This window comes from Delphinus delphis, chromosome 14, assembly GCF_949987515.2.
Source record: "Delphinus delphis chromosome 14, mDelDel1.2, whole genome shotgun sequence".
Classification (NCBI taxonomy): Eukaryota; Metazoa; Chordata; class Mammalia; order Artiodactyla; family Delphinidae; genus Delphinus; species Delphinus delphis.
Window position 1 is genome coordinate 20,100,188 of NC_082696.1, and position 19,344 is coordinate 20,119,531.

The 19,344-nt window shown below is 37.5% G+C and overlaps 1 protein-coding gene across 10 annotated transcripts in view; it reads right to left on the reverse strand.

Annotated features, from left to right (window-relative positions):
- The window catches only part of UTRN (utrophin), a 497,409-nt gene that overhangs the window by 54,916 nt on the left and 423,149 nt on the right, over nt 1-19,344 (reverse strand). For all 10 annotated transcript variants that reach the window (XM_060029843.1, XM_060029847.1, XM_060029845.1 and 7 more), the window contains 3 exons: nt 17,849-17,923; nt 9,734-9,935; nt 3,355-3,440 (listed from right to left, as the gene is read on the reverse strand). In XM_060029843.1, the coding sequence (XP_059885826.1) occupies nt 3,355-3,440; nt 9,734-9,935; nt 17,849-17,923 (363 nt within the window). The remainder of the gene's footprint in view (nt 1-3,354; nt 3,441-9,733; nt 9,936-17,848; nt 17,924-19,344) is intronic.

A 19,344-nucleotide genomic window follows, 5' to 3' on the forward strand; every position in this document is an offset into this window, starting at 1 on the left:
CATATTCAAATAAGTTACTTTTGGAGTAGGGAGAAATTTCATGTAAAAACAATTCACTTCATTATAGAAACTAATACTTTTTGGAAAGAAATTTCCAAGTTCTAAAAATTCAAAATCACACAAATTCTAAATGGTTTTCATGTGAAGTTTTCCAAGAAAAAAAGAATGGGGAGTAAATATTTATTGGATCCTAAAAACCATTTTCAAACAATACCTGATAAATGAATATCAGATCAAAAGGTATCATTCCCTTTTTTTTTTAAGGAAATAAGGCTAGATCTAACACTGTCAACTTTCAAACGACTAAACCAAGCTCAGTGATACTGACACAGTAATTATAATGAAATATGACTTTAATTATAAGCATACATTGGGAAAGCAAATTCAATAAAAATACATTTAATTTTTATTATCATTTGTTCTCTAAGATGGTTAGAGTTCTACTTGCTTCTTTTCATTTGTCAAAAATAAGACTATCATAGCCAGAAAGTATTTATCCAGGATTCTTATTATGATTCTCATTGTAAACCCGTTCCTGAGAAGAGGCCTCCTAAGTCAATACAAAGTTGATGCATATGAATAATAATAATCTGTAGAGAGAAGCGCACATATTCAGCAACATCAAGCATGCCCAGCTTTCCTCTTTTGAGGAAGATAGCTATACTACTATGCCACTATTTACGTAAAACTACACATGAAACATAAGAGAAAAGACTCCTTAACATTCTGACATATTTCTGAATTCTTCTGAAAGTTCACATGTTGATGTTACAGTCAGATACGAAAAGGAGTATCATGATGTGTGGATGGATCAGAGGAATGTTCCAATCTAAAACCCAAGTTCCAATAAGTAATCACAGAAGAGATGCAAAAGGCCATTCAAAAGGATCTTTGTAAATGTGTTGCTGATGAGGCAAGGAAGCCACTGAGTTACCAGCAGGAAGGCCAGCGTGTTGTTAGAACCTAATCAAGGGACATTCTCAAAAAGGCACGAAGAGAAAAGAAGGTGTCACCGGGGTAAAGACACTGACAAGCCATTGCAAAATCAGCGTTCAGCTGGATACCAACTGATCCAGAATAGCACCTCTGCCATTGAGTTTGGAGAGCAAAGTGTCTTGAATATTAATTCCGACAAAGAAAGTAATAATGAGGAAGTGTTCTGATACTATTAGGGAAATCAAAACTGGAATCAGAGTTGCTAAGGACCTCAAAGTAAAAAGAAAAACAAAACCCCAGAATATTTCCAGAGTCTCAGTACTCTGAGGAAAGATTTAAAGATTTCAACCCAAAGATTTCTTATTTAATTAAGTTCTAAATGGCATACTTCATGGATTAAATTAAATATCAGAAATTTTCATTGCAGGGCTTCTGCTTCCCCTGCTATAATCTGAAAGTTCAATGTGGAATTATACAGAGTATTGTTTCCCGACATTTGTAGAAAGAGTGTCCACCGTAGTACGAGTGTATGAGTACATGTATGCTGAAATACCTCTTCATTTGAAAAATTATATGCTTCAGAAATACGTGTGAAGGTATGTGTGTAGATAAAAGACATTTTTTTGTATATTGCATAGAATTTGGTTTTTGCTCTAAAACTATAGCCATCATGTCGTAACTCTTTCTTCTGGCCTCAGATTACTCCAATAATCAGCTTGAAAAACACAGGCAGGAGGCATCGTTGATCTAGAAAAACAGATCACTCTTGCATTTTAATAAGATTCATGATAAACTTTGAGGTTGGATTTGCACTCTTTTCAGAGTAAGCTGAGCACCGTAACATAATTGTTACTTTCAGAGAACCCTAAATTCTTTTAGGAACACATGAAAACCCCAAATCACAGTTGATTTTTTTTAAAGTCCTTTTCTAATTTGAAACACTGATGTTTTCATTAACATTTTTCTTTCCCACTCATTATAGAAATAACTTTTTTGCTTTGAAAATTATATCTTTTGACAATTATAATGCTGAAGACAATTTAAATTCTAGATAAAGTGCCACCAGGCAGAAGCCTGTGCAAAGCTTTTTTCTGCATATGGCTTACTAGGTTCTGACTCCATCAAGGCACCTCGCCTTCTGATCCTACAATCAGCTTTTCGTTTCATTTTCGCTGACATTCTTGTCAAACTATCTAAAAAAAACAGGCCACCACGATCTAGCCCTGGAATTCAAAAACAAATTGCTTCACAGTCATCCCAAAAAATAAAAGTATTTTAAAATGTATGTATGTTCACAGAAGATGAAGAACCTAAAATTTATAGGACCTGGGATCAAATATTTTCCTGGTTTTGGTATCTCTCTATTCATGAAATATCCCTCTCCCTCTCCCTCGAAGGTATGGATATATCTGTACAGAATCATATGAGGCTATGCATGGCAGGATCAATTTACTCACATTTTATGGATAAAATTAAATCAAAAAAATTTACAGTAATTAAGAGTTTGGAGACATAGCAGCAATTGCTACCATTTATTCAACAACTGCTATCTCTAGGTATTTTTCACATATGATCTCTAGTTGCTTTCAAAGCAAGAATTAGTAGCTTCATTCTTTGTTGAAGAAAATTCACTAAATTTCAGCTCCCTGGAATGTGAAATGGGAATCTTATTACTACCTCTTAGCTGTCGGTATTCAGTGGAATCGTGTAACCTGCCCAGAGTCATCCAGCAGCCACTAAGTGGTAGAGCTGAGATTCGAAGGCAGGTCTCCCTGGCTCCCGAACCTGTCCCTTTTCAAATGTCAAGATGCCCTTCATTAACTGACAGCTCAAAGGTCACCACTGATTTATTTGGTGAATAAGAACAAATATAACGAAACTAAAAAATATATCACTTTATTTTCTTATACTATAAAATATAATTATTTGTCTCACTGTGACTATAACAGTTCTAGTCCATGCTGATTTTCTTAAGCACTGGAAATATACGGAAATAGAAAAGGTTTGGGCTTTAGAGTCAGAAATATCTATGATCTAATTCTAGCCCCACGATTCACGGTCTCTACAGCCTTGACTAGATTTCTAACCTATCCCAAGAATTATTTTTTTCAGCTGGAAAATGGAAATCACAATGCCTACATTATGGGGCAATTATGAATTAAATGAGATACAATCTGCAGTCAGTTCTTACTCCATCAATGCATCTCACATCTTGATCCTATAATCAGCTTTCCATTTCACACAAATTCACATCACTTTGCACTGACACCCTTTGTCTAGACTCGTACATGTATGATCGAGGTTAAAAAAAAAAAGAGCTATTATTACTAGCAAATCATATAAAGTAAGTCTCTAATAAGTTGTTATTATCATTATTATTACTAAAAACGTTATTGGTATAAGAAAGGTCTTACATACATCTGTATTTTTCTTCTAAGAGACCTTTGGAGAGAGAGATCAACCCAATCTTCAGACTCTGCACTCTTATTTTTCCAGTCCGACCCCTGAAATTATAAGAATCTCAGTGTGTTAGATGCATTTAAAACTGTATACAGTATGCTAATTATTTCTGAATATCTATTTCCTTGAGGCTAAATGGAAAAAAAATTGCATCTTAAAAATGCAACTTTCTGGGGTTCCCTGGTGGCGCAGTGGTTGAGAGTCCACCTGCCGATGCAGGGGACACGGGTTCATGCCCTGGTCCAGGAAGATCCCACATGCCGCAGAGCGGCTAGGCCCATAAGCCATGGCCGCTGAGGCAGCATGTCCGGAGCCTGTGCTCCGCAACGAGAGAGACCACGACAGTGAGAGGCCCACATAACGCAAAAAAAAAAAAAAAAAAAAAAAAATGCAACTTTCTTTTCACTTTTATTAATTAATGTTAAACCCATACCGTAAGTTCATGACATATTTTAATAGTATATTTGACTTAGTCTGGAAGAATATACAGCCTGAAGTCACTTTATGTACAACATATGAACTTGGAAGAACAAAAGAAAGTAAAATGAAAATGCTAATTATAAAGCTAAAATATTTCATTTTTATAAACACTATGAATTAAAATCTGTTAATAATTATAAATGCAAGATTCAAACTAATAGCTAGAGATATATATAATATGCATGTGACAATACAGCAAGAAAGGTATAATGATATATCTAAAAACAGATGTAAGAAAACTGACTGGAAAATTAACTATATGTTGAGGGCTATAACTTGTTGAATACTTAAAAACTTCTCGTCTTCATTGATTTTGATCTCTGTCAATGCAGTTTCTATAAATTACTACTGCAATTATAATAGTCAATGATCTTAAATACACAGGTGTGCAATATTTATTTGGGAAAGTATCAAATTATAATTAAATACAAAATTTATTAATTAATTAACACTAGAAAATAGCTTCATATTATGCCAATGAGAGACCATTTCAATTTCACTTATAATTTGACTGGAAGAATAATTTTATCTTTAAAAGCATAGAGTTATATTTACTCTGTCTTTTATCAAAGAATAAATGAGTTGTTTACCAAATGTCACACTGTACTAGATCCTGGGGCTGGGGAAAGGGAAATGCAGAAGCTACAAAAATTAATCCATGATCCTTGCTATGAAATAACACAGTCCAGAAAAAAGTCAAGATATAAAGATTTCTATCTTTATTATTTCATATAAACAGGATCAGTTTTCAGTTTGTTTTTACTGTTAATTTTCTTATGATATGTTTTCAATACACACAAGTACAACACATTCAAAACCTATAACTAAATGTTTACATAATTACATGAATACTTAAAATTTAGTAATTCATACTATTTAAAAACATACAAATATTTGTACCATGTAACTTTAATTTTAAGCATCCTTATTGTCAAACTGTATTTAAGTCTGGCTCGTTGATATTTTTACTATTACTACTAATTGATATCTTTCATTCTCAAATTATAAATACTCAAGTTTCTGTAAACATACAATGACATATAAAGTATGAAATAAATAAAATAGGAAAACATGCTTAGAGATTGGTAAAATGTATTTTCAAAATAGTCCCTCAGGGCTTCCCTGGTGGCACAGTGGTTGACAGTCCGCCTGCCGATGCAGGGGACGCGGGTTCGTGCCCCGGTCCGGGAAGATCCCACATGCCGCGGAGCGGCTGGGCGCGTGAGCCATGGCCGCTGAGCCTGTGCGTCCGGAGCCTGTGCTCCGCAACGGGAGAGGCCACAACAGTGAGAGGCCCGCGTACCGCAAAAAAAAAAAAAAAAGTCCCTCAATAGCCTAGAGTTTATAATCTATACTAAATCATACCCAACAAACATATTGAACCCTTGCTATGTATGTGTACAACATTCAGAATTGACCTATAAAATAACTAATACTTAAATTTTAAAATAAATATAGCCATTATAAGCAGAAACCTAAAGTTTATATACTCGTTTCAGTTTCCCACAATTATAGAAATACTAGTTCCAAATTAACCTTAAACTGAGCCATGCTATGAAGTGTGTTTCTATTTCATATTTTTTAGGTGTTTCCTAATTATCACACGAAAATAGACTATATCTGTTTTCTTCCCTCCAAAAATCAGGAAATTTTATTCTCTGTACACAATCAGACAATAGACTTGAAGAAAATAACAAAAGGCTGTGCAAATAGACTAGTACATGACTGTGGCTAAGGACAAAGTAATCCCTTAAGGGAAAAAAAGATCAAACTGGTACGTTTTGGAGGCTGATCTCCAGTCATTGGTGACAACACCAGAAGGGAACATCATCAGGAAGACTACTGAAAATGTCAACCGTCCATTCATGGCATCACCAATGATGATAAAGGCTTACTGTGATCCCAGCATTGTTCTATGTTCCACAAGACCAAGAGAAAAGTGTTAGGACATGATTCCTACCCATGACTAGCTGGAGAGGTGAGACAAGGAAACAACTAGAGAATCATAAGAAAATATTAGACCAATCTTACGCATGGAAATAAATGAGATAATTGTAGCTGACTAGTCATTAATGATTGGTGGTTCGTCTGAGTAGTTATTAGTCTCACAACATTTGACAGAGAAGGTAAGTCTAAAATCAGACACTGAAGGCACGACACAGCTGGACTGTCCTGACGAGGAGAAAGTAGATTATCATAGGAAAAGCCCGGACAAGGGGACAGAGGAAGCGGATGTGAGCACCAGAGGCAGGATTCATCAGGTACAGCGAGAACTTGCATCAAGAGTAAACGGTTGATAAAGTTGTCCAGGTTATATGGAGCCAGAGGATAGAGGGCTTTGACGTTAAATAAGATATCAGAATTTGAAAGGTAACAGGGAGTCAATGAAATTTACTGTGAGTGACATAACACAATATTTAAGTATTTGATTCCCTGATAGTTTTCATAAGTAACTCCTGAAATTAATTCAACCAGAAAGATAGGTACCTTATAAATAAAATTATATCCGCCTTGGAATAGTGGGAAAAATGACTTAACACTGTATCAAATGAGGTTAATATTCTCTGCAGGGACAAAAATATTTAAACCAAGAAATCCAGACTACTGATTTAAATCTTGATTAAACAAATTTAATTTCCACTAAATTTAGAAGGAAGATTGTGGAATTAAGACTTTTTAGCCCAGGAAGATGAGGACTGAGAGAGGTTGTGAACTCATAAATGGAATCAGTTTTATCTTCATAGTTTATAAAGTCCTTTCTATATATATATTAGTTCATTTGCCCTTCACAATCACTTGTGTACGTGAAGCAGAGCAGATATTTTTATCTCAATTTTTCAGATGAGAAATTGAGATGACAAAAGTTAAGCAGCTGTCAAGTTTTAAAGCAAACCAGAACCAAAAATTTGGATTCTTGTCCTCTACAACAGAAGAAAATAGACTCTTTTTTCAGACAATTCAGAATATTAGGAGTTGGGTACATGTTAAAAGCTGAAAGAAACAGTAAACAATATAATTTATAAAGTACTATCTTTCTTAGATATGGCAGTATGGTAGGAATAATCAAGTGATTATCAAAAAAGCTGAATATAGTTCCATATCTACTACTAATATGCAGTAGGTGGCTGTGGATAAACTGTCTATCTCACTTGGTCAGTTTCTCAATCAGTAAAATGAGGAGGGCAGAATGGAAGATCCTCAAAGTCCTTCTGCTTCTAGAATTCTAGGATCTCCTGTGTGTGCATCACTCATTATTTCAAGAGCTGGCTGAATATATTTCAAGGGCTGAAAATACCAGGTCTGGCTGCAACCAAAGCAGTGTAGTAAAAAATACTGCACAAAGTAATGCAGTAAAAAATATATGGTTAATAGATGAATGTCAGATTAACTGAATGAATGGATGGGTTAGATCATGGTGCCATTTCCAAGGTTCAGAGACTTCTTAGGGGTCCATAACGTCCTGGTGCATTGGATGGAGTAGATCAAAATTCCATCAGATTCTCAAAGGAAACTAATGACTTGAAAACAGTTAATAACTCTTGTTTGGATAAAGGAATAAGTCTTAGTTGCTAGAGAAATTTAGGTAATCAACTCTGGCCATCTGAGACTACCATCATATGAGTAACTATACTTTTTCCTTAGGTTAATTCATGATATTCCTCTCCAAGGTGGAAAACTCGACTGAATGGACACTGTTCTAACCTAGCATGGTCTTTGCTATATTTCTTTGGCATGGAAGGGAGATAAATCCTAAAAGCTTTTTGTCCTTTGAAAAGGAAAATTTCAACATACTGTCTTCCTAAAAATAAGAAACAATATCTCTGTGTTGCGTTTCTCATGTGTTCACATTTGACGGTAGAAAGTGAAAATATGCCAACATTTAACTCCCTAGAATATGACTTACGATGTTTCACATACTGCTTCCTTCCCAACTAAGTGGCACTATTCCCTTTGGGCTGTCCAGTGAAAACAGCATATATATGCGTTATGGGCTGAGTTACATCCACCTAAAATTCATGTGTTGAAGTCCTAACTCCCAGTACCTCAGGATGCAACTATATGTGGAGAAAGTCTTTAAATAGGTAATTAAGTTGAAATGAAGTCATGAGGGTGGCGACTAATCCAATATGACTGGTGTTCTTATAGAACATTAGGACACAGACACACACAGAAGAAAGACCATGTGGGAACACAGGGAGAGGACAGCCATCTATAAGCCAAGGAGAGAGGCCTCAGAAGAAACCAACCCTGCTGACATCTTGACTTTGGACTTCCAGTCTCCAGGACTATGAGAAATAAATTTCTGTTGTTTAAGCCAACTAGTCTGTGATACTTTGTTAAGGCAGCCCAAGTAGAGTGTTAGAGCCACAGATAATGCCGAAGCAGGGTGATTTAACATCTTCTCCAGTTCTTCCCTAAAACACGTCTCAAAATACACACCTCTGGCTCTACCATACTCCATAGAGCTTAATGAAGTCCTTAACTAAGTATCCCATGACTTTAGCATTCTTCCTGGGACATAAAATTAAGTTATAGGCTTTGTAGTTAAAACACCTAATTGACTAGTTATTTTAGTGAATTTACTATAGAAAATGTCTCTTAGAGGTTTAAAAAATTGAAGATCAACTTAACAGTGAATTAATGTTAACAGTCATATTTTACCCTAGGAGTATAAAAATTTGCATTAAAATGAAATGTACTGAAAGATATCCCACAGGGAGGTAGTAAAGCCCACATTCATCATGGTAACAGAGATCCATGCTATCTGTTCTTCAGTGAGTTTATTAAGAGCCTCAAGCACACAATGGCTATTTGATTATTTTTAAAAAAGACATTGTTATGATATTTGTCAGTATTGAAAGATAAAAGATTTTTCTAATCAAAAGAATAAATTAAATTTTAATTAACTGAAAGCTCTTGAAAGTTCTTGCATCTATCATTTACTTCTTATACAGAATCAATCAGCTGCTAAACCATACGTGCATTTATGAACTATCATCTATCTTCTTTCTCTTTAAATCAAATAAAAAACTGATAAGCACAAATTTTCATACAGCTAATTAACAGAAAATAAAATTTAGAGTTCTAATTTTCTTATTTCATCTTTGCATACTTTAACCCCCTACCAGAAGAATGAATAATTCTTAATGTTTCAGAAATATCAGCCCACAGCAGGTCTTTCTAGAATTGATTATTTTACAAACGCATTGTCACATTTCAAAAAGCCAAATTAATGGCAAATGAGTTATGCTGAAAGCTGGGAGTGCTCTTTATGTAACAGTGAGCATCTAATTAAATTACAGATATTGGAGTGTCCTACAGTATAAATTATTTAAAACACCATATATACACATAACCACCACTGCAATAAAAAAAGCTAATACCAAAAGAGAAATTAAATCCTTTTAATTGCCAAATTGCTCTTAAGCTGTCATACAAGAAATGCAGAGTGGATTATTATGAGCCAACAAATTTTAAAATTCATAACAATGACTATAAAATTTTGTCTTTTGAAAAAAGAAATACTATAAAACATTATGGAGGAAGGAAATCGGACTTCTTTCCATTAGGTTTCCCCTAGCATGGTGACTAAAAAGACTACAAATTTGACAGCCTTTATACATTGAAGCAAAATCTTAAAAATCATAGATGGACATTCTTTTTTGTTCTATTGTTGGTTAAGAGCTCAATTTTTGGAAAGTCGTTCCTTTTCAACAGTTAACATAAATATTTCCACTGGGAAAAGGACTTTGAAAGAAAGTATTTTCTTAAAAATTCACTTAAAAAATGTAGACATTTTGCACTATCAACATATCTCACCCAATGACTGTATTTTAATGGGAAAAAATGCACTTACGTATCATATACATTGAGTAGCCAGTTGAGACACATATCCACACAGAGAGGAACGTTGACCAGATTTTTATGCATTTGTTCAAGGCCATCATAAATTGTTGTCAGACAGTTGATGACATCTGGAACACTAAGAAGCTGATCATTTTGGTTCAGCTTGTACTGTTTGAAAACTTCATTTGTTGTATTCAACTCTAAGAGATCCACTAATCAGGTGAGAAAAAGGAATATGCACAGTCATTACATTATAGAACAACACTGAAACAAAACCACTGCCAGTCTTGAGTTTTTAGCTTGATTCTTCAATTTAAGAATCTATCCTTTTTAGCTAATTTCAATTTTTAAAGAAATAAACAGCATTTCCATTCTTACATCTCTAAACTCTTCTTTTATCCACATCTCTTATGTTTATGCTTCTGAATCTAAACTCTGCCACTTTTCAATATGACCTCGCTTTTCACTCTTTGGAATGTAAATTTTTCCACCTTTATTTTTGTGGCTTTCCTCTCTTCAGCTTCTTTGTACTTTTAAATGTAGGAAAGCATAAATCTCTAAGTCTAATCCTAACGGTAGAACAGCTAAAATACGACACTGCTCTTTCTCCTCACTTTTGAGAACAGCCAGCTCACCTCTCATTCATCCTTTATATCACTGTGTAACTCATCATTCTTAAACAGTTTCTCCACATGCACATCATGAGATACAAAGTTCACTGAAGATATTCTGTTAATAAAACAGGTTTGGAGAAAAATAATAGTTCTCCGCCACCTACTGAATCAAGACTGATCTGTAAGGCCCTCAAAATCTGGCTCTAACCTGGGTTGCTTCCCATGATCCTTTGGCACATAGGCAACTTGTAGCTAGGTAGGATTAGAGGAGGTTCACAGTACAGGTCCACCCATCCATGGCTCTTCGTGTATTTGCTCCCATTCCTTGCCCTTCACGGACAGAACCTCTACAATGGGCATGGCTGGTGTTAGACTATGTAGGGTGGGCACATAAGGATAAAGGGGAGCCCTGCTCTCGAAGATGGCCAGTCTGAGAATGAGGATAAGCATACTGATAACTTCACTAAAAGGGGTGGAAATGCCCTAAAAGAAGAAGATGGAAGTTTCTATGAGAGCTATTACCACTAGGGGAGTGGAAGCAGCCTAGAAAAAGTTCCCTGGAAAGGTGGGATTTGAAATGGACCTTAAAAAAATAGCTAAGATAGGGCTTCCCTGGTGGCGCAGTGGTTGAGAGTCCACCTGCCGATGCAGGGGACACGGGTTCGTGCCCCGGTCTGGGAAGATCCCACATGCCGCGGAGCGGCTGGGCCCATGAGCCATGGTCGCTGAGCCTGCGCGTCCAGAGCCTGTGCTCTGCAACGGGAGAGGCCACAGCAGTGAGAGGCCCGCGTACCGCAAAAAAAAAAAAAAAAAAAAAAAAAGCTAAGATACAAGAGATCCACATAAAGCAAGGAAAGAATTCCAGGAAGAGAGAACTGCTCGAAAAAAGACAAGAATTCAAGGAAGTCTGGGCAGCTCTGGGAACCGATGATGGCAGTGTGGATGGTGTGTGGTCACACATGGGTGGCACATAGCTACCGTGAGACAGACGCACCGAGCTCAGGGGGCAGGCCATGTTGGCCTAGGGGGCGCCCTCCAAGGCCAGGAGGAAGAGTTTAGACAAAGAGAAGAACATTAGATAATCTTTCCCTTCAATCAACTTTGAGTCATTCATTAGCTAACTGAAAACAGGAAAACATACTAGATTATCAAACTGCCATGTATCTATACATTTACTGAGTGTGGAGATGACTCTTCTAAATCTGAACATGTAGGTCTGGAACATTACAGAACCACATGAACTTTAGGTCTGCTCATGGAAATTACTGCTTTATAAAATTCTTCCCCATCTTCATACTTAACTTTTTAACGTTAAAAAAATAAACTTGGGAAAACATTTTTTTATATATAAACAACTACTTTCTCTTTGCATGATACACAAATGTCCCCTCAAAAGCATGACATATTTTGACAGTTAAGTAAAATGAACAGTTTCCTTTGTATTTTTCTATTTTTAACCATTGAATAACCACTAATTTTGAATTTTTTTTTAAATAAATTTATTTATTTATTTTTGGCTGCATTGGGTCTTTGTTGTGTGTGGGCTTTCTCTAGTTGCAGTGCGCGAGCTTCTCATTGCAGTGGCTTCTCTTGTTGAGGAGCATGGGCTCTAGTCGTGTGCACTTCAGTAGTTGTGGCATGCAGGCTCAGTAGTTGTGGCTCGCGGGCTCTAGAGCGCAGGCTCAGTAGTTGTGGTGCACGGGCTTAGTTGCTCCGTGGCATGTGGGATATTCCCGGATCAGGGCTTGAACCTGTGTCCCTTGCATTGGCAGGCAGATTCTTAACCACTGCGCCACCAGGGAAGCCCTAATTTTGAATTTTTTAAAGACATTTATGAAATGTGTCTACTCTAGCTGCTTAAATACCATAGAATGATTTTTTTCCCCAAATTATCTACAATGGAAAAGAACTGCTTTAAAATTATGCAGATTAAAATTATTTTTAAAACAACTCAACAGAGAGGTCATTTTTTTTAAAAGAGAGAAAGACACAAATATAGAACACACACGTCTGGACAAAAGATCAGTCCGTTTCCTCTAGATGTCAAATACATCACTGGTAAAATTTCAGCTAATTACAAAAGTAACCTGTGTACGCTTCACATAAGTTCGAGATGGTGTCAGAAAAAAAAAAAAAAGAACCATCTGGAATTTTCATTGTCATTTTTACCTCATTTCTTGGCACTGTACACTATTTTCAATTATAAACTTCCAGAGGGCAGGAGTAAAATTCAAATTCATTCTTCACAGTACTTGTCAAAGAGAAGTGCTTAATAAATGACAGTGGCCACAGAGCTATAATTCCTCACAGGTATAAAGAAACATATTCAAATACTGCCAAAATGCTCTAAGTTTTCTGAATTTCAACACTAATTATGCCAGCAACACAGCACTGCTATTACATCCCTACATGGCCTAAAGGTGACAAAAGACCAAATTCCAAAAAGACCACTTCCTGAATCAGGCTGTCCTTGTATTTCTTCTGGAAAAGCCTCCTTTGTGATACACTTTGTAGCTGTGACAGTAATTTGCCACATCCCACAGACTATTATGTCTTCAATTTTTAGTGATTTACTCTGACACTTTGCCTTCGTGCTTAAGCCAGGAATACATCTCCCTGAAGTGTGTCACATTTAGGTACCTTTAAAGACTGACTACATTTAAGTCACAGAAAATTATGATTATCTCTTTTCAAAGGGAGACAAATGACAGCTCAGTCATGCAGCAAATGAAACAAATAGCAGAATCACTTTCTACCAACTTTCAGGCTTTTCTTTAAGCCCACAATGAGGCAAAGGGGGTTGAATGGAATTGGATCTTCATTCTCCTGTTCTGCAAAAACACACACTGTTTAGCATCCGACCTTGGGCTTCTATGACTCTCCTCCTCTCTGTTTGACTGTCCCTTCTTAGCACCTTTCCTATCTCCTCTTCCCCGGACAGCTCAGAAATGTCAGTGGCACTCAAGGTCTCATGTCTGCCCTTTCCCTCTATAAACCTGATGCTCTCATTCACTTTCATTACTACAGTTATTACTTCTCTCTGGATGACTCCAGGTTCTGTTTTCTCATCCTGATCTCCTGCTTGAATACCTGATCCACATTCCCGCTGCTTTGTTCCCAACCAGAGCTATAGTATCGTCTTCCAGGAATCGCCACCTTAATATGTACAAATAAAGGTCTTGCCTTTTTGTTATGCAGAAATCCAGTAATGCTGTTACTACACAGACCATTAGTCTGCAAATCCCAAGATATCCTACCACTCTCCTTCTTGCACACTCTGCAATCTATCAAGTACCAAATCCTCCCAATTATTAGCTCTCCTTCCTCCTTACAAATCCATGCCCTCATCTCCCCTCCTATGCTCAGCCTCCATCACCTTCACCTGAACTCTACTTGTCCTCTCTTCCCTTGGTCCTTTGATCTTAGATATTGTCTAACGCATTACATCCATGACTGGCCCTATGTCCTAACTTACACAAAACAGAAAACTGTTCTATAGCACCCCAATCTGTAAAGAAAATACCCAAACATTAAACACAACATTGTGAGAGCTTGAGGAACAAAAAACTAAGGGAGTCAGAGAAGATTTCGTTAAAAATGACCTTGAAACTGGACCTAAACTGATTTTAAGGACATTTCAGAATACTGGACAAACTAGCTCATAAGCTACTCCATTTAGACTCCATTATTACATGATGTTCCCTGAACTCCATCCAAGCCTTTGATTCTTATGAATATAACTCCCTTCCTTCTTACCCTTGATTACAGCCATGTGCCTAAATCCTGTGTGGCTTTTAGATCCTGGCTGACATACTTCCTACTCAAGGAAGCTTTGCCTTACTCTTCACAATGAAGGGAATCTCTGTCAGTATTTCCCTTTGGCTTCTCTGTTGCTGCCTAGCACATAAAGTTTTTAAATCAAAACACAAAAGAATATGTATAATACGTATGTGTGGTCTAAACAAAAATAATAGAACAGGCTCCCATTAATTCATTACACAGCTATAGAAATAGGCTATCACTGTATGTTGGAAGCTCGTTGGAAAAATCTCCTTAATTACATCCCCTCACAATCACAGGGAGAACCACTAATCATTGTATTTCACTTTAAATTTCTGAAAGTATATATGTGTCCCTAAATAACAGAGCACTTAGTTCTGCCTGGTTTTGAACTATATAAATAAATGGAATCAAACTGTACAAATTTCTTCTGCTACTTGATTTTTTTCACGCAACTTTATAATTCTAAGATTCAACCATGTTGATGCTGATTACTAGTTTATTTTTGCTGCTGTATATCATATTTATGAATATGCCAAAATGAAACAAATGTTACTATTAATAAGTGCTGCTATAAATCCTATACATATTTCCTGGAGTACTCCGATAATTTTCAAACTCAAAGCATTCACCCATGGGGACTTCCCTGGTGGCGCAGTGGTTAAGAATCCACCTGCCAATGCAGGGGACATGGGTTTGATCCCTGGTCCAGAAGGATCCCACATGCTACAGGGCAACTAAGCCCGTGAGCCACAACTATTGAGCCTGTGCTCTAAAGGCCGCGAGCCACAACTACGGAGCCTGTGTGCCGCAACTACTGAAGCCCGTGCGCCTAGAGCCCGTGCTCCACAACAAAGAGAAGCCACCGTAATGAGAAGCCCGTGCACTGCAACAAAGAGTAGCCCCCACTTGCTGCAACTAGAAAGAGCCCGCGCGTAGCAACGAGACCCAACCCAGCCAAAAAATAAATAAATGAATCAATAAATTTATAAAAAAAAAATCATTCACTTGTGTCCTAGGAGACTGCTCTGTGCCAGAGATTGTATGAGGCCTGAAGTGGAGAAGAAAGCAGACTCACCCCTCACATAAAAGATTAGTTCATTTGGAGAGACAGACGGTAAGTAAGTAAATACATAGAATATCACATATTATGACAAGTGCCACATAAGAAAAGAACGGAACCTATGACATGGAAAATCAGGAGTGACCTAGTTTGGAGTAGAGTAGCCAAGAAAGACTCATTAGAGACGGGTGAGTTAAACTAGGACCTAAAAAGGAAAAGAACGCACCAGCCACAAAGAGCTAAGACAGGAGCTCTTCAGGCAAGAGGAACAAAATACAGAGGTCACCATTTCAATGTCCACTAGAACTGTGAGAGCCCGCCGTGGGCCGTGGTGAATGAGGCGAATGGAGAGACCGGCCAAGGCAAAGGCCGTTCTGTGCTGAGGGCAGCAGGATCTGTTGTAAGCAGGGGGGTTGTGTCCACGTGTAACGTGCTATCTCCAAATTTACGTTCCTTGAGTGTGGGAACCGAGTCTGTTTATATTGTTTTATCTCTTGCACAGTCTTGGAACCCGATTAATGAATGAACAATGACAGCAACAACAGTGTGCCCTCTTTGTTAGGACACTGTGCTGGGTGGAGAGTCACGTGAAATGAGAGGCAACCGTTGACCTAAAGCAGGTGTCGACACAGATGGGGCAATTTTCCTCACATTATCTGTCACACAAAGCCACGCAAGAGGTGCTGATGGGAGAAAAAGTCGTTACAGGCCATCATAAAGTTCTGGAAAAACTGGAGGCAGGTGGGATTAGCTTGTAAATGTTTCCAAAAGAAGTAAATTTTTAACAGAATTTGGGAGGACTAAGGGGTTACAGACGATTGCAGAGGAAGAAGGGTCAGGGCATTTCGAGTAAACAGAAAGGATGGGAGAGGAAGAAGCAGATTAATCATAAACAGGTAGCTGGGTCAGTGGTGCCAAGGCCCCACTAGGAGAGCACTGGGGTCAGGAGGCAGCGGGGCAAGTGGCAGCCAGGTGGCCCTAAGGACATCACCTCGAACGTTTACAATCGAACACAACCCAGCATGTTTCTAAGTGTGCGTTACTAAATGTCGTTTACTTTAGAGGTGGGAGGCATCTCTCTTCTGCTCCTCTCTGGTTTGGAGGGATGAGCTGAAGGATGGAGTTTTTTCTTTAGGACTCAGAAGAACCCACAGAAGAAAACAGCAAATGCGTTAATATGTTTATCTGCCCAGAAGTATTACTAAAAACTGGGCCCATGTTCACAGTGATACAAAGCAGTCTCCCATCAATGGAGATTTTGCGGCTGAGTCATTTGTCCTCATTTTTAGCTCATCAGGCCTGAGAAGCCCTTCCAGGTCTGTCAGCTAGATTCTGGACATGCAGCTGAGCCTCTTTCAAAACTGCTGTCACCCTGGCCCGACTGAGCTCACTGAAATCCCTTCTGAGTGCCCCAAATTCACTTCCTATTCCCTTACGGCTCAACGTACAGATCACGAGCCAGAGTGTGCTGGCTTTGTATTTTGAGACTGGTCATTCCGCCATACTTGCTGTGACCACTACAACCTGCCAATGATTTCTGGGGCTCCAAGGATTACGGGCTTCCACGCCACCTCAGCCTCTCATCCATCGCCTCATCTGGAGGTGTTTTTCAGCCCTTCAGACAGCTCTTCCACACGTAGCTTGTTTCTCTTATTCTAAAGCTTTGCGTTACTATATTTTCTCGGAATGATTCTACGCTTCTCTTTCCTCAGCTCTCCTCATGTAACCAGCTTAAAATGTATTTCTAATTTCTACTGACTTACAGAGCAGGTTTTTAACCTTAATATATCATTTTTCTAAGGGTATTCTGCAAAGCTTCACTGAAGAGCCTAGACGTACAACAACTGTTAACAAGAGGCAGCAAACAGGACTATTTGGAATTATTCAAATGATGCTGTTGTAAACGTATAGGCAAATGTTACTTTCCATATTAACTACCTGACAAAGCCTAAATGTTCTTTGAGTAGACTCAATCATTAAAACTGCAAGCACAAATAGAATCCAGACAGCTGAAATCTATACTCTATCACAAGCATTCATATATATACTTAAATTTAGGTTATGGGGAAAGGAATAATCCTTTAGTAAAACTATCACAGACTACCACTCTGAACATACTCTCTACAGGTTAAAGTTCATGTTGATAACATTAAATGTCTCAAGACATGTTTAAATGAACACAGAGCCCTTTATCTAATATTCTAGGTACCAGTTCAAATTTGGGTCAGGAATGCCATTTTTCAATGTTCCTTTAATTATATGATTGCACTGAATCAAACTGTTTGGAATCCTACACTTGCAAATGAATCCAAAGTACTAAAAAGGCAATGATCTACTACTTTGATTCCTTGATTTAATCCTTTTAAATTGGGCGGCAGCATAATTTTTGAAAAAGCTTTTCATGTGACTCCTGTATTTTGGTTAATTTCGTTCTCCAACTGAGAATGGCATCTGCTCATTGGTTTTACTACTGCACGCATGCTGCTGGTGCGAATAATGAAGCATTCGCAGAAACACAGCCAAGTCCTTGAGCGAGGTACACTGAAAAGCAGATTAACTCCACACACACATCACCCTCTTCATTTATCTTGGTCTTAAAACAAAACAAAACAAAACAAGAAAGGCAATCCAAATAACAGAGTGATTAACTTCGGCAGGATAAACTCACAACATAGTGCTTTTTGTAGTCTTCGGATTTTGATGGCTGTACGGTAGGCAGAGAAACGTACATTATTCAGGTCAGCTGAAATGGGAAACAGAACACATTCAAAACATGCTTATGATTTAACTTACACTGAATGGCAAGAATATATTTGTTTACTTCAGTGATGGAAAAGTATTATGTCTGTTCACATGAAAAGGTCTATTCCTAAAATCTACAACATTTAAGAAAATAATTAAATGTTCATGAGCACCATGGTGAGATACTTTCCAAAGCAGTGCTACACAGATTTCAAGAAAGCATTTTCAAAAAGGAAATGGAGGGAAATGAGGAAAAGGAAACACAGCCTGTTGACTTTCCATGGCCTAATAAATACATCCCACTGTAGGCCGAGGGCCCTGCCTTCTCTACTGCTAAGAGGGATCCTCCTGCAGGGCATCTTCCCCAAGGACAATCAGTTTTCTGTCAACTAGGCTGTCCATCTCACTGCTCACAAAGCTAGTCTTATTTCTATGCTCCTTCTGTCCTGATCGATTTGCTTCCTCTGCCCTTTTATCAATCTTGTTAAAATTATACTATAATCAATACTCAAATCTTTAGAAACAATAGATTAACTCCAGTTAATAATATTGTATTGTATATATAAAAGTTGCTAAAAGAGTAGATCTTAAAAGTTCTCATCACAAGAAAAAAAACTATGTAACTATGTTTGATGATGGATGTTAATTAGACTTAACTGTGGTGATCATTTCACATATATACAAATATCGAATAATTACGTTGTACACCTGAAACTAATATATTGTTATAGGTCAATTTTATCCTAATTTTTAAAAAATCTTAAAGATTTAGCATCAAGTTGAGAAAGAGAAGACACTGGAATTTCTTTCTCTGTCCCTTAAAGACAGAGTATCCGTATGAGAGCCTAGAAGAGTTAGAAGAAAACTCAGAAATCATCAACATCGGCCTCTTCGTTTTACCAACTAAACAATCCAGTGGCTTTTCTCTTGCTTGATCAACCTTTGCAGCTGTCCTCACCTACCCAAACAGAAGCTCACACAGAAGCCTGATATTTAAAGAGATAAAAAGGAGTGCCCCCTCCTTGCTGAAATGGGAGTGGGCATGAGAGCTTTGGGGTGCCACTCTCCCTCTCCAGCAGCACCTTAGCTCCCCCCAAAAGAAAACTCTTTCAAAGCCACTGGAATGACCTAAAAGAAGCAGCTAAATAATCAGTTCAAAGTCACATTCCACTAGAAATCTACAAGGTCATAATTCTCATCTCACGTGTTTTCATGCATTTTTATATTAAAATGAATTTAGCTTTTAATGACAACTTAGACAAAATGAAACTAGGCAAGCTAATTTAATAATATTTACTAAATAAAAAGTGAGTGAAAAGCAAATTTAAAGCACTGGATTAGAGGCTGCTGTACTCTAATTGTTTTTGTTTTCACTCAAAGCTGAAGTTTAAGATGACTCAATATGAGAGACGTAAAACAAAT